Source organism: Drosophila sulfurigaster, chromosome 2L (assembly GCF_023558435.1).
Source record: "Drosophila sulfurigaster albostrigata strain 15112-1811.04 chromosome 2L, ASM2355843v2, whole genome shotgun sequence".
NCBI lineage: Eukaryota > Metazoa > Arthropoda > Insecta > Diptera > Drosophilidae > Drosophila > Drosophila sulfurigaster.
This window is the reverse complement of record NC_084881.1, coordinates 8,487,991-8,511,447: the sequence shown is the minus strand read 5'-3', so window position 1 is coordinate 8,511,447 and position 23,457 is coordinate 8,487,991. Positions and strand designations below refer to the sequence as shown.

Sequence of the window (23,457 nt, the reverse complement as noted above, 5' to 3'; positions counted from 1 at the left end):
TGCATCATATTTATTTGAGATCTAGTTATTGTATATTGTTAGTTATACGCGATATAACCTAGCAGCTGGCTTTAAAATATTTGCTATATATTGAATGATCAATCCGGATCTAATAAATATAAAATAAATCTCATAAAATTGAGTTCACCTTTTTAAAACGAATTTCACTCGAAATTCCAATAAGCTTCAAACTGTAGTCAAGCAGACAACTTTTAGTACAGTTTGACCCCAACCGTTCCATAGCAATTACTCAAACCAGCTATGGACAGTTACTTTAAAACTGTATAAACTTAGCGTATGCGCGAACCAATGAAATCAATTGTTGAGGGTTCTAAAGTCTTGTTAGCAATTGCTTTAAAGGTTGGAAAATAGGCATGTAACAAAAATTTTCAATATTTGTCTATAGCATATAGTATAATAAAACGGGTTGGTTATACTGTACAGTTTATTTAATTCTACATTTATTTAAAACAAATCAACTTAACTAAAATTCTTAATTAACAGAATTTCGAATTGGATTTTATGCCCAAATAATAAATTAGATATAAAACTCTTAAAGTTATTCCATTTGCAATGCTGTCTTCGTTCTCAGAACATTGTTTTTCTTTTGTTGTTTTTTACACTCTTCTGTTTTGTCTTTCACTTAAATTAAACTAATTCTATTTGTAATGACTTGTTTATGTAAGCGAAAGAAAAAATACAGAACTCATTGTGGAAGCACCCAAATATTCTGATTGTTGTCGTTGCTGTTGCTGTGTTTGCTGATGTTTGCACCAATTCTCTACTATAAGATTGCGATTTCTACACGTAGTGGCAAGATTTCACTAACAATTTTTGCTTGATTTTGTGATAATTATAAAGATACCCCCATATTGGTCAATGCAAACCAAAAAAACTTATGGACTAAACAAAATTTGCAATAACAAGGCCCACAAATTGGCCAATCTTCAAGCTAATCGCTTCACGCCAGGACACCATCCAGAGCGTGAATCACACCGTTGGTGGCCGGTATATTCGAGGTGACCATTTGTGCGTCATTCACTTTGATTTTGCCAGCCGAAGTCTTTTGCAACACAACCGTTTTGCCCGTGAACAACGAATCCTTGACCTGGTAGAAACGCATGCCGGCCGAGAAGAGAGCTCCAGGCACAATGTGTTTCATGGCGAATTGTTCAGCAGCCTCCTTGTCCGTGTAGAGTTTCTCGAGCGTGTCCGAGTCCAGTTCGCTGAAGCTCTTGTCAACGGGAGCGAACACTGTATAAGTCTTGACACCTAAGGTAGCAATCAAAGTAAACAATTTAGATAGGATTTATTTATTTGCAGCTGTTACTCAAAATTACCTTTGCTTTGCAGTTTCTCAGACAAACCAGAGGTATAGAGAATCTTCAAGAAGTTGGAGAAGCGACCTTCGCGATCCGATTGCAGCGTCTGCAGCAGATCTCCAACGGGCAGTGGGAACATGACACGATCGACAGCATGGGCAACACCTTGTGGTATCTTAATGTCCTTCTTGTTCAGCACAACCATCGCGCCATTAATGGTGGTGAGCTGGAAAAGGTTGTGGGTTAGTCAGGAAATTACATGGCCAGTTTGTAAGGTTAAACTTACAGTGACATCGTTCCACTCCTGATCATGCATATTGTACTGATTGACGCGCAGCTGAGTGCCAGCCAAGGAGACGCCAGTCATCTCGTCCTGCAGCGTGGCAATCTCAAACGATCCGGGAATAACATGATGCAAAAGCAGCTACAAAGAGCAGACAGTGAGTTAAGCATTAAGATTGATGATATATTTGAACTTACGCCACTCAGCAGTCGTGGATTGGGAACGGAACTTCTCCTCGGCACGCTCGGGACCGCCAAGTTGAACGAGCAGATTCTTGAACGCCTTGTCCGTGGGCACAAATATGGTGTAGGGACCTGTCTCGTTGAGTATGCTGTCCAGTCCGCTCTGGCGGAGATACTTGGCCATGGCAAACAATCCATTGCTCTTGAGTATCTGCAACAGATCCTCGCTGGGGTTTGACAGCACTGAGCCACCAACAGTCGAGGCTGCCTTCTCAGTGTTCTCCGTTTCCTGCACCAAAGCATCGGCATATTGAGCGGGTGTCTGAGCCAAGACCTCCGGGGTTTGCGTAATGTCAGCCAGACGCTCGGTCACCACAGGCAGATGCGTGGATGCGCCCGCAATGTACTGCGGGGATTGCGTGATTGGCGACGAGCTGTAGATGGGCGCTGGCGTGGTACGCACCAAGCTGGCGCTGATGCTGGGGATGCTGCTGCTCTCATACAGGCTGGGGAAGCGAGGGGTATACGGAGTGCTAGTGGTGCTCGTAGTGGTTGTTGAGGTGGTGCTCGAGAGACGCGACGGATGATACTGGCGATGATTGCTGGGTGTGCCACGGGAAACAAATGGCGCTGGCGTTGTGGTTGTTGTGGTGGTGGATCTAGCTGTAGTTGTGGTACTGGGAGTGGTGCTGGGAATGATGACTGGGGCACGTGTGGTGGTGGTCTGTATGATCTTGCCGCTCTTGATCTCGACAACCTCATCGTTGGGCAAGGTCAGACGGTACACAGAGGGCGGCAGCTTAATCTCTCCGCTGCGAATGCGCTCCAAGATGCTCTCCACCTCCGCACCGGTTTGCTTTGTTTCCTTCTCGCCGTTAGCCTTGACACCCTGGATCTTAAAGCTGCCATCGGCTTGCTCCTCCAGATATACATATGTGGCCTTCTTCTTGGGCGGCAGTGTGGGTGGTGCAGGCGTGGTCTTAGAGCTGAGTCCCTCGATCTCGTAGCCATCGGGAATGAGGCCACGTTTGGCCAGTTCCTCGAGTGTGGGTGGATCATCCGAGTCAGAGGTAATCACAGCCGAGCTGGCAATGCTGTTGGCTCCATTGCTGACTCCCTGAATGTCACCTGCGCCGCCGCCATACAAGGCAGCCAAGCTAGAGAGATCAACACCGCCGGGTAGTCCGCCAGCTGGCAAAGTATCCGACTCCTGTGGATCGGGGGAACGCAGTATTTGCACCTTGCCACCACCTGGCAGCACCAGATCCTTGCTCTTCGTGGGCGCAACATCACTGAGACTCAACTTTCCCTCCGCTCCCAAAGCCTGCTGGGCCAGCAACGTCTGCAGCTGCTCTTGAGAGTAGGCCTGTTGTCCCTGCACTAGGTTGGGATCCGTGGTGCGAATGACCTGCACACGCTGTCCATTGGGCAGCACCAGATCCATCTCGTCGTAGGTCTTGTTGCCCGTCAGCGGCTGCTGTGGTGTCTCGGACAGAGCTGCCTTCAGCTGCTTCAGCAAATCCTCGCGAGCAATAGTCTTAACCGGTTTCTTGCCCACCAACTTGGGACTGTTGTATTTGCCCAGCTCGGACTTTACCTGTGAGTAGATGTTCTTCTTGGGTGTGGTACTGGCTTCTGTGGTCGTCGTTGTTGTGGTTGTTGTAGTTGTCGTTGTTGTGGGATGCTCCTTGTAGTATTGCTGCAGTGCGCTGTTGAACTGATTGTATTCCGTGGGATGGGCAACGGGACGACCGCGTGGTGGTTGCACATACTGTTGCTGGGGTGGATAATTGTTGTGCTGAGTGATGATGGTGGGCAGCACGTGCTGCTTAATAGCATGTTGTTTAGCCAGGAATTCCTCATGTTGCTGACGCACTTTGTGCTGGGATTTCTCATATTGCTTGGCCACAAATTGCTCGTGTTTCTGTATAATCTTTTGCTTATACTCTTGATCAGCTTGCTGTGCTTGTGGTGCGTTATTGATGAACTGATGCTGCTGTTGCTGCTGCTGGGTGAACAGAGGTTGTTGCTGCTGCTGCAACTGTTGTTGCTGCTGGAAGGTTTCACGCGATGGCTGCACGGGGAACGGCGTCGACTGCAGGTTGTTGAAGAGTTGTGGCAAGGGCAAGCCCAACTGGGGTGTCAGTTGATACTGCTGCTGCTGTGGCACACTCAGTGGCTGTTGTTGCTGCTGTTGTGGCTGTTGCTGGTAGCTGAACTGTTGCTGCTGCTGCTGTTGCTGTTGTTGTGGCTGCGAAAGAGTCTGGAATGTGGGCACGGGCAACTGGCTTGGCAGCTTCTGCGTAGTCTGCTGGCCAAACTGCTGCGGCTGCTGGAAAGCAAACTGTTGTTGTTGCTGCTGCAGTGTCTGCTGTTGCTGCTGTTGCTGGTAAGCTGGTGCTGGAAATGCGGTAGATTGCAGACGTGCATCCGGAAATTGTTTGTGGCGTGGCGGCAGCTGCTGGGAGCCAGCAAAGTTGCGCAAATCCAAGAAGTTCTGATGATGCAGGTCGAGATTGCTGGCAGTCGAAGGCAACTGTTGCTGCTGCTGCTGCGGCTGCTGCTGTTGCTGGGGCTGTGGATATTGCGGTGCTGTTTGCAGTTGACTTTGAGTCGAACGCTGGAATTGTTGATTGCTATGCGGTTGCTGCTGCGGCTGCTGCTGTTGTTGCTGCTTCTGTTGTTGCGGGAATTGGGCAAAACGATGTTGCTGTGGCTGCTGCTGCTGCTGATGATGATGCTGCGGCTGATGGGATTGCTGATGTCCATGATGCTGGCGCTGTTGATGTTGCTGATGTTGTTGCGGTGGTATGGGCAACTCAACGCCAGCCTGGATAAAGTTTTGCTGATTATACTGCGGCAAATTCAGTTGGCGACGATGCGCATTGTGGAAAGACGGCTGCAAGAAATAAGAGTTAAAAGAAACAATCAATCAACAATACTCGCATCATTTCATAAACACTACTTTCTATTACATCATTCGCTTGACATTAATCCCCTTTAAGTTGGACAGCAAAGCAAACCAGATTTATCGGCGAAATTGAAAACTGGCACACAAATTTGCCGTTGCCATTGAATGCTCGAAAAGTGGACTAACCCACAACGCCCCAACTTGGATTAATAGAGTTGAACCAGTTTTGTAGCTACTTGGTTTGCTCCACTTCAGCTGGCCACAACAAGATATTGTTTGGGGTCCTTTGGGGCCAAGTTGAAGTCTATTAATTTACAACAACAAAAAGTGGGTTGAAAACCAGTCAAAGTCATAAAACTTGCTCTGAATAATGCCACTTGTAACAGGTTAACGAATCGAGAGTAAGTTAACCACGTCACAGCAAGTTAATGATCTGATTTATTACCCACATCCTTATATCATATACTGCTGTTATATTTCCGCAAACTGCGAATTATAATTGCCTGAACAATTAAACAACAAAATGCTTAATTGCGGAATGAAAGGTGTAAGAAGTACAAGAAGAAGATGCGCTCAATTTGATCGACAATACAAAACTTACAACCGGCAGTTGTCATTTTCACTCGATTTAAACTTATTTTATATAATATATGTAGTTGCGTAAATTCCACTATTTTTGTAAATATGAAACTTTGTTTTACAGTTGGCTTCCTAAATTAGACCATTTTGCATATAAGTTATTGGTATACTTTTTTTGTTATGTCTAATAATTTTTCACCTCACTTGGTTTCAGAGATCGAAATTACAAAATTGTAATCTTTGGATGAACTTAGATGATCAGATTGTTTATATATCAAAGTTGAAACTTCGAAATAGTTTTGAACTGAGAATGATGAAACAAATAACCAACTTCTAACAACTATAATATTTCAAGGATTTCAATTTGAAAATCCGAATGAATGAGGTGCACAAGAGTGCAATTTTATAATATTTTGATGGTAACTGATTGAGAATTGATCAAAATGTTAAGATACATAGCTGAAATGTTAACTTAATAGACTTAATATATCACTGTTAGACTCATCTATTGCGAGTGAAGAGCATGTGCAATCATTAAAACAATATAAAATTATTGAAGTTAAAGTGGTAATAGCTTCATTCAGGCAAAGAAATTTACACTATTGTGTTTAAATCAAACTGCATTTATTTCATAAATTGTAATGAATTGTTTTACTCGTAATAAATTTGTTATAATTCCTCTATAAAGGTTGATTTCGGTTTAAATTGTAAACTAACAACTTGAATTGTATTATAATTCATCTATAGCAAGTTTTTTTGCAGCGATGACAACCAACGTAAATAAACAATTACAATTTATATTTACTTGTATTCATTTGTGATAACTCATCACTTATTGTAATAAATTCAAATAAAAGCCAAACAATCCTAGCATGGTTTTAGTGAAGTCATACAGTTGAATAAATGTTTGTATGTGAGATCTTCAAAGAGCTGTCAAATGCTGCGCAAAGATGATGGATTGAGACATTGGTTGGCCAACTGACAGAGCCAGGGACTGGCGCTATTTACTCGCACTTCCTTTCAATTTGCTGTTGCAATGCAACAAATTTTCTTTGTTTTCATGTTAGTTAACATCTCCAGCTGCAATTGCTGCGATTCGTTTGGGATCTGTTCCCTGTTCGCAGTGCCACAAGAGCTTATACAATCTCCCTGGCTCAAACTGCTTGTCATACGCATCGTATACGCATCAAGTCTGAAATGATTCGGCGAAAACAAAGCGTGTCTCGACGACACAAAAAAAAAAAGGTAAACGAAAATCATTTTACAGCCATTATTCAACGCAATTTTCATAGGCAAGAAGTGCGGACTTATAAAATGCTTAGCAGCATGCATAATTTAATTGCCAGGGTCATAAATCTTATGGCTTTTGCACTTACTTGCGACATTTCCATGCGTCTGCAAGATTTTCAACGATTCATACCCCAGCCTCCTCCTCCCTCCCTTCCTTTGGCATCTCTTTTCTTTGCGCATGTTAATTATGTTGTTGGCACTAATGATGCAGCTCATCATCGGCAAGCCGTCGAAGCTGCCACTGTGACTGCTGCTTATGCAACCAGAGTCAACAACCAGCGGCAGCATAATGATTGAGCTCCTGTCTCAGCTACCTGTGAAGCCAAACAGGTGTTGCATGAGATTCTCAATGGTTGGGCTTTCATATAATCTGCTTGAGCTTAAGTTGTTGGAGGGGTGTCCAATTGTTCGAACTGCATCTTCTGGTATTTGGGAATCTGGAATCTAACCTATCCCAATAGGTCAGCATCTTTCAACACAAGAGATTTATTTTTTGTGTATTGAGGTTTTCTTTTAAGCACAAAACAAAACAACAAAGTTTCCCTGCCATTTGTTTTTGTCTTTTCTGACAAATTGCTTAGCTGGTGAAAACATCAATCAATCATCAATCAAAGTACCCAAAAAAAACATGGGCACTGCCAAGCCGGACACCGAGTCTGGACTGTCTGTAAGTCATGTCAGTCAGTCAGTCAGTCAGTGAACTCCATCAAAAGGGTTCCATAATTTGCGTCATATTTCATGGCTGGAATCTTACGGACATGTTAATTTCACGCTTTAGCGTCTTGCTCTCAGTATTTTCTCGCATGCAAAACACTTTCATTTCTTTTTAAATTTTTTCTCCATTTCTTCTCATGCCAATCCCCGGCATTCAACGCTACGCATGCGCCCAGCTAACGACTCCCATAACCTTAAATATATATATACATATAGTCAGGTGTGGCTTCTGTGTTGTTGTCACATGCCAACACGACACCCATTAGTCGATTGTTGTTGCTGTTGTCATTGTTGTCGTGGGCTGCTCTTGTGTTTGAAGGTGTCAATGCTTCGACAATTTAAGAGTTGGCGTTCTCCATGAATTGAACACCAGATCATCAGAAAATATCCAAACGGTGGCCATGTTTAAGTAGCAATCAATTAATCATTGGCTTTTGATTGAGTTTGGATTGGTGAAAATGGTTTTGATGATTGGCAGTTCGACACAAATTAATCGCTTGACTGTCTGCTGCTAAGATGAGTTATAAAGCGTTGAAAAAGAAGTTAACTTTTTTTTATAAAATAATTTAACGTCTTTTTACTTTATTCTTACACAACTTTCGATCCCTCTAGCTAGAGCTGCTTAGAAATTAAAACAACTGACAAAACAATTTCCAAAATAAATTTCTTCGTTCGTGTTAATCGCATGATAAATTGTTTGGAAAATAGAAAATATATTGTTTTCCCTATTCTTACACAATTTTCTATCGTTTATAGTTTAACTGCGATAGACAGTTTAAAAAATAAAAGAAATTATTTCTTATTTATTCCCACACAACCTTCAATCAATGTAGCGCCTAATACATTGTTTACTATTGTATAAAAGAAATTAAATAATTTTCTCTCTTTCTCGATGTCTTCAACGATAAAATATTAATTCTTACACAACAGCGTAGAGCAAGGTGTTTAATGCCTATATTGGGTAAGGTCATTTTGGGAAATGCGGATGAATAGAGCCAGTTTATTTATCAGTTGACTCAATAATGTCTACTTAATAAGCCACAAATAACTGTGCAGCATAAATTATTACATATTTTGGGCAACAAAGAAAGTTTCACGAGACCCAAAAGTGTTGCAGTCCATAAAAAAGAGGCAAAATAAAGAGGAAGACCACATTCCCGCCTTCAAATCTATCCAATGTTCCTCAAATTGTAGTTTATTACGAAAGCGTTGCATATTCGAGCTGTCATATCAAACGAGCATTATGCTAATGAGTCTATATCGGACATGAGATTGGAACATGAACATGAGGCACAACCCAAAGAAGAAGAAGAAGAAGAAGAAGTTGATGTCGAGGAAGCAGTAAAAGCCGGTTACGGCATTTATCAAACACACACACACACCCAAATAAACAATTTTTTCTTTTTCTAATAATATTTTTCTATAGTTTTTTGACGGGGCGTTGAGCCATGATGTTAAATCTGTCAGTTACACGACTCGCTGGCAATCTGACTAATTTGTTAATAAGTCATAATTGATTTCACATCACATCACATAGCATCGCATCACACATCAGCAAAAGAGCAACAAATTTGAGTCGAGTTTCGGTTTCAGTTTCGGTTTCGGTTTCGCGGTTACGCTTGCCCGATTGCCCGAGCTCCAGATGAGCTCCAAAAGCAGCCAATGAAAGCGAAATCTTCAATCTTCAAATCTTAAAATTTCTTTTCGTTGTTCGTTGTTTCTTTCGTGTTTTGTTTTTCGTGGCGTTCGCAGTGAAAGTGATTTGTAGACACTAAGTGAGCATTTATGTTGTGTATGTTAATCAGAATATAATGGATCAAAATCAGAAGCAAACAACCTGGCCAGACAAACGCCACTGGCGCTTACCTTGTTTTACTCGTTTTAGTTAATTAAAGAGTTACCCAAGTGCTCCGTGGCCGTAAATTCTTCAAATCCCCAAAGCTAACCGGGTTGCGCAATGGCCACTATTCGAGTATCTGTGAGATACGTCTGCATCTTAGAGTGTTTCTGTTTTTGGTAACGTCAATGGCCAATGGCAACCAATCTGTGAAACTACTCGACTACTCGACTGGCCCCGTTTCCCGCTGCCTTTCGTATTTCCTGTCCAATCCCCCCCGTCTCAATCTCCTGTTGATTGCATTTTTGTTTATGCATGTTTCTCTTTTTTTTTATCTGCAATTTTTGCTACCGGCTGTTGACGTTTGTTCGTTTGTTCGTTTGTTTTTCAAACTTCTTTTCTAGGGCGCCTACATTTTTGGTCATTCGTGGAGTTTCAAGGTTGTATCTTCGGGGGAATCTTGTAGTTTGCAACGTATGTTGCAATCATCTATGCTGCAGATGCATGAGTCAAAGTTAGAACAGCTTGTTTTTTGGGCATAATAAATGAGCACTGTGATTGTATCTTTCGGTGATTTGATGGACAGTTCTGAATGCGGCTTGTAAATTGAATTTAATTGGCCCAGAAAACACTGAAAACACAGCTCACAATAAATATCTAGATTAAGCAATTAATCTTCTGCCTGTTTTGTGTAACTTTTGATTATTTCTTCAATAAATTCAATCGAGGTGCTTACGAAATTTACAGACTTGAAGTTGCTCTGAAAATCATTGTTCACGTTGCGACTATTGTTTGGCAATTGCATTGACTAACAAGTCGAAATAATCGCATCTTATCGATGATCATAAAACTCGATCGCAGAAATCGTGCCCACATCATTTAAATGGCACTTTGATTGCAGCCAGTAATAAATTGTGATCCATTCAGAATGGCCACAAACAGCTTCAGTTTCTGTCAACACACTCAACAGAGAGAGACAGACGCTGCCTGCTCTTAAAGTGTGCATAATAAACATTTGACGACTGCTTTGGTTTTTTTTTCTTTTTTTTTGAGGTGTTTTGTGGTGTTGTTGGTCAATCTAAAGATTTGGCAATTGCCTTTCACTTTTTCAGTTTTTCAGTTTTGGTTTTGGCTGAGCTATCGACAAATGACTGCAGTTAGCAAAGCGAACCCAGGAGATCCCCAAACTAAAGGCATTTTAATTGCCTACAAAATAGTTTTGCTTGCTACGCAAATAAGTAATTAATTCGTGGCCGCACAAAAGAATGCACAACAACCACAACAACAACCACAGTAGAGGCAGCGGCAGCAACAGCGGCAAGCAAAAGAGAAATTTACATAAAATTGTGTAATTAACTGAAATTTTGTCTGGCCAAAAGCAAAAAGCAAATGCCTGCTAGCAAACACCTACACCTACACCTATCTTCAAACAAGCAACTGGAGTCCAGTTGCCGCGAGGTGAGGCACGAGGCGAATCGCATGGCCCAACCGGTCACATGAAAGCGAAAGAAGCCACCCAAAAACAACAACAACAACAACATGGAATTGCCGCCAGCAAGTGAAACAATTGCAGGCACAACAAATAACAATAAGTCCAGTTAAAAGCAACAACAACAATCACAAATGTTACTTAACAATTGTTTTGGAATAAAAAAAGAAACTTGGTCAAACTTTTGCTGATATTATCGCTTCGTTCCCCTCTCTCTATCTCTCTCTCTCTCTCTGCCCCGCTTTTAGCAACGAGACGAAGTGTAGCAAAATGCTCGTAAAACTGTTTATAAATTAGCACGATTTGTCTTCTTTTATTTGTAAATTGTAAGCAACAACAAGTGAAAAATGTTGCTTCATTTTCGAGCCTAACATTTTGCAGCCAATTTACGGACTAAACGCATAAAATGGAATGCAAAATGAATGTGAAAAATCACTTTTTGGTTTATGTTCTTAACTGTTCAAATTGTTCAAGTTGTAATGAAAATATAAAAGTTTAACAAATAAATTGAGTAAAAAGATGCAATGGAATTTGCAAATGACGGAATTTGATAACAGTTACACAATTTAGTGCAATAAGAATTTACATTACATGGATAATAAATAATAATAAGTAAATAATACTTCTGTAGTGCTAAATTTGGCTACTTCAATCGGGTTTAGCTGACTATCTGGAATATATTGTGACCTCTATGGAATATTTTGAATGTGGTACTACATCGAAATACCAAATGGGGGCTTTCAGTATATTTTAGTATTAGTACATTGCATTATTTAGTATAATATAGAAATAATTCCGCACTGTTTTGTTTGTATTTAAACTGAATAGTCGAGCACACTCGACTATAGCTTTTTGAATTTTATTTTAATGTCTATAAAATGACTTTTATAAATTGCTCAATAATAATAAAATGCTGTGCAAATATAAATCACATAAATCGATTCATGCTACATACATATTTAAGTAAATTGAAAAACGAATTTGCAATCATAGCTTTATAATTAGAATAAATCATGATACAAAATGTTTCCTAATAACATTTATAACACTTTTAATAGTACATTAATAAACCTTTACCGAAAACATTTAAGAATTTACAATCACATTTCTGCAACAAACCCAAAACAAATAGTGTGAAATGATGATTAACCTGGATTGGCGGCTGTCAAGGCAGCTTTGTGTATCTGTATGTAACTTAGTTAGTTAGTTAGTTGTGGCAGCAACTGCAGCAGTTGGTTAATTGCGAGTGCTTTGCATCTTCGAGATGCGAAGCCGATTCGTGGCGCATATGCAACAACTGCTGGCTGGCTTATGCAAGAGCGCCTGTGGCACAAAACAAGTTGCAGATACAATTAACGCAATCGTCAGCGTTAGCACTTCAAACCGATGCGGCATGCAAATTTCGTTGCGTTGCCTTCGCCTAAACTAATTGAATGTAATGCATGCAAATTACTTTGAAATTGGGACAAAATGCCGATGGCCATGTTGGGAGCAAATACAACGCAATCGCCCACGCTCACGCCTCCTTCTTCTTCTCCTCCTCCTCCTCCTTCACCACAGAAAGGGGGAAAATTATGCGGGTTGCAGCAGCAGCGGGTATTTAGTGGCAGCTACTACACACATAGTGCTACCTACTCTCATATGCCATGCCTAATTTGACAGAGTCTGACACTCTTAACGAGTTACGAAGATTTATTATATCATTAGCGTCTCTGCCTGCCCCTCCTCCTCCTCCTCCTCCTCCACCGACCGTAATTGTAATTTAAATAAACCCAGTTTTTGGTCAGTCTTTGAGCTGCATGTGAGTATCGAGGTTTATGTGCCAGTTATTTTAAATGTTCATATGGCTAATTGCATTGAAGTTTTTCCTCTTGAACTTTTGTTTTCTTCTCTAAGATGTGTTTTGCTTTTTTTTGTTTTTGTTGTGTTGGTTGCTTTGACCACAGCGAGATCTGACGCAAAGTTGAAGAAATTAATTAGCGAAAAAGCCATGAAGTAAAGACCATGCAAAGAGCAGCAAACAAAAAAAAAAGAGAGCAGAGTTCAAAAGGGTAATAGCAGAAAGTTAATAGAAAGTTCGCGAGGGTGGTCTCAAGAAATATGCCAAATATTCGCAGTTAATCATTAAGAAGAAATCGCAAGTCGATATTCCGAAACCAGTTCCAAATAAATTCCTATCGCCAGTTTCCGCATCTTCTAAAATTTATTGTTATTGCCATATGATCAAATCAAACGCTTCATCAGACTGTCAAGGCAACAACTTAATTCGCCAAACACACTTTCAATTTACAACTCAGCATAACTCAAATAATAAATAATTATAATGCTTTGTTGTATTTTCAGCAAAATACACATAATTATTGAAGGCAAATTTGCGTGTTGGCTGCACATTTGCAGAAATAAATTTAAATAGTTATAGCAAAATTAACTGCAATTTTACTTTCCAATTCAATAAATTTGACTTTGCGTGTCTTCTATCTTGTATCTTCGTTTCTTTGCATCTTCTGTAGCGAATTGTTGCTGGACAGTAGCGTCGAGCATCACGAGTTCGAAGTGAGCCAAGAGAATCGTTCAATAATTGCTCAGCCTTGCCCAACTCCAACTCCACTCCACTCTCCACGGATTTGCATGATCTGGCAACCTGCTGGGCAACTGAGATTTCATAACTTTTAACTAGTTTCGCAGTTGTAGTCGCACTATTTCATTGACAGTTCCACGCCCAACACGACTCAACAGCGTCTGACAACCTTTCCACGCTCATCAAAAATAAGCAACAAAAATTTTGGAATCTTTTGTTTCGTTTCTTACGCCTCTTTCGACATTTTTTGTGCAATTTTTCTGCGACCACAAAAGCACAAAATAAATACAATTTTCGAACCGAAAGCTATTCAATTTTTGATTGTTTGTCTACTCGTTTTCATGGGCTGTCACTTCAATTGAGGCGTTCAATTGCAATTGACGCCACAGCCATTGAAAATGGGTCAGAAATAAGCCAACGTACTTGTGTCTAAACTAACGCTATTTGTACAGATGAGTTGCAAGTCTTGACCTTCGGCAACGCTTTTGCTTTTCGGTATTAAAATTAAGTAGTCTATTATACGACTAAGATTTGTCGTGGGATTGACTTGAGTACACCTTGAAGTCGCTGCAAGGCTCGTCAAGATCACCAAAGATCTGCATTAATTAGGAGTTATTAGGGTTTTCCCCTCATCATCATCATTTTGTGTAGAACTCGAGAGCTGTTCACCTTCTTCAAATGTGCAAAAGGCGCTTAAAATCAACTAAAGTAAGCAAAACAAGTAAGAAAACTAGAGTTGAGTATGCTCGAAAGTGAGATACTCGCAAAAAAGAGAGGTATTTTTTTAATTATACCGAATAATATACTATTAGAATACTAAATATATACCGAAGGCCATCTTTGGTATATCGGTAAAGTAATACATTCAAAATATTTGGGTAGCGAGTATAAAAATATAAATACTCGCAGCGAATGCATTTTTTAAACTCTTTCTCCAACATTCCAAAGACGCAGTGAATCCGCAGCCGCAAAATTGCAGCTTTACGCTTAAGATCTTTCTAGTAATTTTCATTTTAATGCATTAATTACACATTAGCATTAGCTCGACTTCGCTTCGACATGCGATTGCATTTCCAAACCAGCTGGAAAACTGAAAAACTGAAAAACTCAAAAACTCCACTCAACACTTTTCAGTCTGCGGCTCTGTGTCAATTGGATTGCCATTGTTCGCAATGAAATGGAAACTCTTGTTGTGTGTTACATTTTTATATACAATAATATTCAGTTGGAATGCATAATTTATAGGTTAACAGTGTGCAACTGAAAGCTGAGAGTCGTTCTTTTGCATTTAATTATTTTAACCAGTGATGAGACAAGCTTAATGCGTCTGCTGATTTTCCAAATACTTAAGCTGAACTCGTGCCCAGTTTTTGGTCACGCAAACATTGCACTTGCTTCGCTCGCTTTTCCGAGAAACGATATTAAGCGCTGTCCCGACATGCAAATTACTCTGAAGAGCTCTCTGGGGTCTGAGGTCTGAGGTCCGTGGTGTCTGGAGACCGAGGTCCACACTCGTTGCCATGCACAAGCCTAAGCAGAGTCAGTAAACTTTCGCATGTTTAGTTCGTGACAATTTTTAGCAATTACCTGAACAAGACGATGTCATCGTCTAGCTAAACTAACGGGAGACTGTCTGACCATTGTTTAGCGGTTAATAACCTGGCTTACTTTGTTGTCCACTGATATGACAGACCGCAGTGCAGTTGGCAAATTGACAGAATGTTTATCACGTGACTGCAGCATATGTTTGATGAGAAAGTTGCCGAGCGTGAGAACTTTCTGAGTGCCACAAGCAGCAGGCAGCAGGCAGCAAGCAGCAAGTTGCACGCTAAATGTTTGTCTTTCATTTCAGCTGCTCTTTGGGCTAATAATGCTTTATTACAACTTTAATAAAGTAGAAAATATTTATGTTGCCAGACTCACTTGGCCTAGTAACTTACTGAGAGAAAAGTTTATACAGCAGAGCATTCTTTCGCGTGCCTCAAACACTAATTAAATTTAATTCGCTAGCAACTGAATTAGAAATCCTTTCTTTAGTCCAACATTTTGCATTGCATCATTTAAAAGAAAACCCGCTTAGTTGGCAAGTAACTCAACTGCCATCATCGCATTATCATATTTGCTCAGCTCTGATGCAATTCTGTTTAAATTGTGACTCTTGAAAGCATTTCTTGGACGCACAATTCACGGCTAAGCCGAGTTTAACGCCCACCAATGGAAAAGTCAAAGCACTCGCAAATGTTGCTGATACTTAGCGCCTGTCGAGATCCGAGACACCTCCCCCCAAAGCAAACTGACAAAGCAACTGCCAACGACTGTCGACTGTAACCCACTTCACACAAGAGTGCGGTTGGGCGAGTGTGGCATCCATGGCGCATAATGGCCATCTCCAGATTCGAATAGCAACAGCAGCAGCAGCAGCAGCTCTGTGGCAGACTCAATGCCTGGCTGGCACTTTCAATTTTTCTGTTTCTGCTGAAGCTGCCACGAAAAGCCAGAAAACAAAAACACTTTTCGCAAGCTTCGCTGAGCAAAGAGCAACAACTATTCCATATTCCATTCCCAACCCCACCCTTCGCCTGCAGTCTACAGTTCTTCTTCAGTTGCATTTGCCAGTTTGCAAATACACGTTTTAATTTGTTTTGTTTTGCGGCATCTGCTGCGCATTTGAGTGCATCAGTTAAGCATGCAACACACTCGCATCGCATCGTATCATATGAGCAAATTGCGTTTTGCTTTCGATTTCATGGAGAAAATCGTTCACGTAAACTTTTTAATAAAATTTCATTTGCTTTTGCCTCTTCGATAGTTCTTTGATCGCTCCACAATTGCTTAACCTTATCCCCCTATTCAATTGCCTCAATTGTGTTTTGCATAATTCACCAGCTCAAAAACATTTTTATTGTATTGTTGTTGTTTTCATTTTCGCCAATTTTCTTTTGCACCTTTTCGACCACAAAAATGTCATTAAATAATTGCAAAGTGCATTTTTTCGTTCGAAAACAATATTAAAGTGCAAATCAATGGCCACAAAAAAACAAAACTTTGACTCCCACCACGACTTGTTGGCAGCAACAACAGTAACAGCAACAACAGCATTTGAAGAAAAACAAATTATGCAACTCGTGTTTGGCTTGCAACATCTTCCAGTCAGACAAACAGACAAGCAGGCAGGCAGGCGGCCAACCAACCCAGCCAGATCTTTGAGGCGGCATAGCTGAAATCTTGTTTTGGAACTCTCTCGCAGCAGCAGCGGCAGCAGCAGCAGCAGCAGCAGCAGCAGCAGCAGCAGCAGCAACAACAAACGCTTCTTCATTTTCGCGCTGTAAACTTTTCACCCAGCCAAAAAGAAACAACAAAAACGAAAGTGCAACAGCCGCAACTAACCAGTTGCCCAGTTGCCAGTTGCTGGTTGCAACTTGCCAGTTACAATGTTGCAAGTTGGAAGTTGCAGCGCAGGAGGCGCTTCGTCTGGGTCTCTGGGCTTGGTCGGACTTGGTCGCTTACGTGACCGGCGACGAGGATCGTTTGACTTTTGGCCATATTTGTGTTGAGTTATGGCGAGAAGATGCTGCAGCAACAGCAACAACAACAACAACTTCGTCTTCAACTGCGACTGCAGTTGCAATTGCAAAACCAGTTTTATGTGGCGTATGAGTAATGCGGAAGTTGACACTTGCTGCGCTTGGCAAATCTCCACGGCGGTGGGTGAAAATTGTTCCCTGATATATTTACAGCGCATTGCAGCACTAATTGCGGCATTCATCAGTCGCCTCTTTGCAAAAAAAACCAAAAGACATGAGCTAAAAACGCAAACAAAACTCATTTTGTTGCAAGTCCCCAACTAGCTATTAATGACCCAACCCAGCGTAACAACAACAATTTGTTCAAAACTGGAAATATCAAAAAATACAACAGAAAAACAGAAAAATGAGTCGCCTGTCAATAAGCAGCGATGAGTTATGTCGCAGGCCCTTTTACTTTCTTTTCCCAGCATCGCTTAACTACATACAACTATCTGAAAGATGCCTCAAGTAGAAGCATTAACGATCCACCTCTCTCGCAGTGGTTCATGTGAATTTTTATCGCTCGTCTTTCGACTGCAAAATTTAGGCGTAACTCCATCGTAAAAGCGCACAAGTTAATGGCTTAATAATTGAGCATATTCGGGAAATAAGCGCAGGAAATCATTTTTATTTCTTTGTGCATAAAATGAGAACTTGAGAATTGTTATCAAACAACTTCACATCATTAGCAATTTTAGAGAATGAACATGAAGAACCAATAAGTGACTGAATTGATGTCAATTGACTTTTGTAGTTATCTTGAATTAATTTCCAGCTCATGTTGAAGTGGTTTTCTCTCTGGTCTATTATTACAACTGGTGCAATTAACAAATATTTAATTTCTTTCATTATTTTGGAAATTGCATCCATTGTACGCAACACATTGCCACGACCATTGTCCTTAACCTTTTGTGCAGCTGTCGAGTTTCCTTTTTTGGTTTTTTGCAAATTTCTTCATGAGTTTTCAGAGAGTTTAAACGAAAAACGTGTCAGACCAGATTGCTGCCGTCTGTCTGCTGCCTATTGACATAAGTTGACTGCGGCAATAGCAGCAACAACAGCAACAGCAACATGAACTGAGCAACGGCAACGGCCTGCGATTACAACAACTACGGCCCATTGCGAACTTTTTTTTGTTTTATTTTTTTTTTTCTTTTTGGTTTTTTGGTAAACAAGAAAAAGACAAGAAAGCATTTTCAGCCACATCATCATCTTCCTTTTGTCTGCGAACAGGAACTGGTCACAGTTAAAGTCCAAGACGAAGACAAAGACGAAATCTGAAGTTGAAGCTGTCTCAAGTTTCTTTTATGTGATTTTGTTGTATTTCTTAATTTTAAGTCTTATATTGTTTTGTATGTATAAGAGAGTATAGACTATAGTAATTTCATATAGATGCATACAGCATGTACATACTTATGTATGTATATATATATTGCCTCACGTAGCGTTTTGCAGTTGCCTTTTTGTGTCGTGTAAACAACTGTTCAACATTGCAACAAATTGAGCAACATCTGTTGCCCATCATCCAATTGGTTAGTTGGTAAGCCATGTTTCTGTTTCTAGGTTGGCCATTATCACCCGCCCCCTCTTCCTCGTTTTTTCTGCTTTGCCATAGCATAGCTTTGGTTTTTAATTTTCAATTTCATTCGCTCTGTTTCTGCTTTGATTTCAAATTTAAAATCTTAATGCATATCTCCTCCATCGGCGATAAAAATATTCCAAGTTTGTGTGCTTGCTTTCACTTTCGATTCAAATGAAATGCATGAAATGGTTATGAAATTGGTTTGCCAAGTATAGAAGAATGTAAGGAATTTGCTTTAAACTAGTTCACGAATTTTTTGGCGAGATTTTGCATAATTTAATCGAATTAAAAATAACATGGACATAAACTGTAAGTACTCTTTTTCGATGTGGATTAAAACATGAAACACATCTTTGGTGTGCTTTAAACTAGAAGTATTTTTAGCCTTTAAATTGTGCTATATACTATTTATAGTATATACATTATAAAAACACTTATTGTAGTTTTTATTTTACTACATCTCGAATTGTTGCTATTTTTGCAATTTCCCTTAAGAGCTTGAAAAGTAAATATTTGGGTTTTCACTAGAACCAAGTATCGTAATGGGCTTAGTAATTTACTTAAATTGAACTCGATCAATTATAAGCGGGCACTTTATTATAAATTACCCACAGACAACTGGCAACTGAGAGAAGATACTTTGTGTATAGTTTTTCTGAATGGTACGAATGCGAGTACGACAGCCCTTGAACCTGTTCATTGTCCGCTCCAACTCGCATTTCTTTTGTACGAATTTCAAGTTGTAATTTCTTTTCATTTTTGCTGCTTATTTTTTTGCGCGACTTTGGAACGGGGCTCGACGTTCTGGCAGGTTATTGCTTTTATTTTCTGTTGAGTTTCGTTTCGTTTTCATAGCATGGAAAGTGGGTCAATCGAGAGATCTTTATAAATTTTTTGGGTTGCATATTTATCTGAAAGATATTTTCGAGTTCCACTCAAGTGACAACAAACAGTTAATGGATTTGTGTTGAAAAATGAAAGTTGTTTGGCAACAGGAGTAAATAAATGATCGACTGGCAGCTTCTCACCATAATTCAGTGTAATCAGGATGACACTTGCCCAGCCCAGCAGTTAATTGAGCGTAGTTCGGATCCAAATTATTTATTAATAACTCACGAATTTTCCACTTCAAGCTTGTTAACTGGCGCCTGACAAATCGCATCGAATCGATTTGTGTTGAATTGAATCACATCGAATTGGATCTCATTGCTGGGCCAGAAAAAAACAAATAAAGTAATTGAGCGCTAATCACACTCAAAGTCCATTAGGGTCTCCCTTCTCTTCAACACTCAATCTTTAAAGTGTTGGTAATGTGATTTATTTTTCACTTTGAATCGACTTCGTAGCTGTTGAGCTGTTGGGCTGCTGTTGCTGTTGCTGTGTTAGTTGTTGCATCGAATGAGAATTAAATCGAGTTTCAATTTAATCCCATCTCATTGGGAAAGTGCGCTTGTGCCTCTGATGACTCGCCTGATTGGCCACCGACACTGGCCACCGACACAGAGCCAAGTTAATGGAAATCATGGCAATAGTGTTTATGTTAGTGTTGGCCCAGGAAGTGCTGCTTAGCACAGCAAATTGAAAATGCAATTGGGCATTGCATTTGCCATGATATAAGCGAGATTATGAAAGCATAAAGTACTGCATAAATGTATTAAAACATTCTTCAACTGATTGGAATTATAACAATATTTGTATTGTTTTGGCTATTGTACTTTAATTGTGATGTTTTAATCTCTCACAGATTAATCTCGAGCTCGAGGAAGTCTATTGATATTTGGCTTAATATCTTAAATGACTTAAAAAAAGAGCGTGTTTATTTTGTTGCTAACGATAAGAAAATACGGCCTGGAGCTGAAATCAAAATGCGTTTACGTAATACCCCTATTGCCTTAACAAAAGCACAAAAAATCCCAATTATAAACATTAGTTCATCCGCAAATCAAAGGCAACAAAGCCAACAACAAATAATATTTGAAATCATAAATGATTGGGAGCTATTGCCAAGTTTGGTGGTTTGGTGGCCATGAAAGTGAAAACTAAGTATAACAGCGGATGCCATATTGACCAACAATCAAAACACAACAATACCAACAACAACAGCAAACTGAGCTATAATCCAACCACATATCACACTCGCTCTGGCACTCTCATAAGTAGCAAATAGCTAATGGCAATAAATTATTTTGGACCAGCAATTTGTTGATGAGGCATTACAAATTATCTGCCCAAAATCTTAGATAAGCAGATAAAGATCGAGCTGAGAATGCAGCTGAGTTGCATAAAAGTTTTTCGTATCTTTTTCTTTTTTCTTTTTTTTTGACCAGTCCAAGCGAACAGGTTTATTATCTGTCTCAGTTGTTGTTTTGGTTGCTGTTGCGGCTTTAAACGTTGTCATGACTTTATGGCTTTTACTCTCCGCTCGCTTCGTGGCGCTTCCTTTGCATCTTCATTAAACACCAAAAAATAAAATACAACAAAATAAATAAAAGGGAAAGTTCATTGAGGCGTGTGAGGCGCTCATCTCTCTGCTCAGTTGCATATTTGTACAATTAATATGAAAATGTATATGAAAATATTTTGAATAATTGAATGCTTAAGCAGACCCCCACCAGAGACCAGAGGCTAGGCTTATGCAAGTGTTCAATCCATAGGAATTCATTTAATATTATTTCCGTTTCGAGCCTATTGCATAATAATATTTAGACCCATTTAATTTTACGCACTTTTGACTCAATTTTGGCATCGATTTTCCCTAAAAACCAGCAACTTTCTTTATCTTAAGTAGGCACCAAAAAAACTGTGTCACTTTGATTTTGTTGGCCTAACTTCCAAAAAGGTGAAAAAATAAATTCACAAAATAAAAACAACGGCTACAATAAATATTTGCATAACAAACGTTCAATGGAAATGCAAATTGAGTAATAAATATTTTTTTCTATGAATCTTTGGCACATATTTGGCCTGAGAGCTTTATCTATGACTAACTGGGACACCTGATTTGGTATGTATCAAAGTGGGTCTATTTTTAAATTCAATAGGATGTTGGTTGAATAAAAAATAAACGAGATTGTAAACCTTTGCAATAATGAATAAAAGCCTAAGCTGGCTTAAGAAATGTAAAAGCAAACAGTATAAACAATGTGAATTTACGGAATCTTTAAGAACTTGTAGATATTTAACAACAACTTGTTTTATCAATTTCGAAATGATTTCCATCATTAAATTTAGTGTCTTCATTTATAACTTTATTCGTTGCACAATTTTCACATAAATCTTTGTCAAATCACAAGCATTAATCCAGACTTACCGCATTATGTATTGCCCCATTGGGTGGTATAAATCCCTGAGCATCGCTGGAGACCGCCCACAGGCACAAGGTGCCCCAAAGTGCCAACAAAAGTCGCATGATTCGCACAAATGCCAGACAATTTATTTGGCTGGGTTTCTTCAGAGGCGGCAACAAATTGCAATTGTTATGTCAATTGTATGATTCAATATCGTTGCACTATTTTGGTATATTATTCAATTTAAAACAAGACACGATAAGGATGCAGAGTATGGAAATTTGGAAAATTTCCAATTGGCGCGCGAGAAATGTCAAAAATGCGAAGACGATAAAACAACAAAAAAAGCGAACTCAAAATTGAAATCGAAATTCAAATCAACTTTTGCTCAGCGCGTTTTGAACTTAACGTTTTCTATTTGCTTTATGCAAATGATGCAGTTTTTTTTTTCTCTTCTTTTTTTTTTGTGTTGTATGCTTTCGTTGTGTGTTATTTGTTTTTAGTATTCCGTTAGTGTAGCTATTGGTGTTGCTGCCTCGCGGACTCGACTCGAGTTGAAGTGGCAAGTGGAAGCCGCAGACACGACTTGTCTGGTAAAAGTTCGATGCTTAACTGAAGATCATTAAGCGTTTGGTAACAATTTAAGCCAAGCCATGCGGCGGTGATGCCAAAAAGCAAAGAAACAAATACGCGAAGCGACATCGCTTGCGATGAGCCAGCAACATGTTGCTAGCAACATCTGCAACCATCGCTGAAGCATCAGCAGCGACCTAGCAACAACTGAAATGAGCGCTGAGCGCTGAGAGCGTTCGCTGACAGCGAAGAGAAAGCAAAGATGGAAAGAGAAAGTATTGGACTAGCAACATGAGGAAATACCATGCTCTAACTTTAGTTTTTCAAATGCATTTCTTGTTCAACTCTTTTCATAATGTCTGAGGTCTTCTTCTAGTATCAAACCAGAAATGGCTATCAAAATATGATGCCTGCATCTGCAGAGATTTCGATTTGACGCGCTGATCACGTAATTTCCTCAAGCTCTCGTACTCGGAAATGCCCCGATAAGAACGTTGTATAAATTGAAGGTGTATCGTATTGCTTCGAGACAAAACAATAATTATGAATAGCTCTTAATAGCTGACTGACTGACGAAGAAATGCATTATTATCGCTTACATACGTGGGCCAAAATGTGTGATTGTTCCAACCGAAAACAATAACAACATAAGCGAAGCTATTTAAGCTGCATTCCGTGGCACGCAGCGATGTGTCGTTTAAGTCTTAATACCAAACACAATTTGTCTGCTTCGTTTAAAGTGATTCATTTTTTCTCGATAATTATGTGGAAGTAGATGATTAATGTGGCCCACTCTGGTGATCTACCAAATACACATTATTCACGCTGATCTGCGAGTAGTAGCTTTGATCCCGCTGTGATCACATCTCGTCCGCTCTACTGATCAACATATTACGCACTTACATCACTTTTGAATGCCATTTGGATCAGTTGATAGTTCGGGTTTGCTTTGCATTGTATGAGATAACGCAGCATGACTTGATCAACTGGCTACGAATAATTAATGTTTGTTATTAGCGTGTAAAGATTGGTGGGAATTCAAGCTGCACTTTACATTTCTGATCTTCAAATGCACTATAGTCTGAAACCTCTCTCTCTCAATTATTATTATTATTACCTCTAACGTCGCCCCTCACTTTCAGTAATGCGCTCTAATTCCATAATTATGCATTGCATCATATATATATTGAATTCTTTTTAAGAATTATACCTAGAAGATATATTATATATTATACCTAGAAGATTTTTTTAAAAATTAATTTAA

General features: G+C 39.7%; 1 protein-coding gene across 1 annotated transcript; it reads right to left on the bottom strand.

The window, feature by feature from the left end:
- Nucleotides 1-420: 420 nt before the first annotated feature.
- Nucleotides 421-22,232, bottom strand: LOC133840561 (uncharacterized). The gene is given in 6 exon segments (XM_062272460.1): nucleotides 421-1,272; nucleotides 1,341-1,548; nucleotides 1,609-1,746; nucleotides 1,803-1,823; nucleotides 1,825-4,686; nucleotides 21,644-22,232. Coding segments are annotated over 6 exon segments (3,639 nt in total). The 5' UTR covers nucleotides 21,743-22,232; the 3' UTR covers nucleotides 421-961.
- Between the last annotated feature and the right edge of the window lie 1,225 nt (nucleotides 22,233-23,457).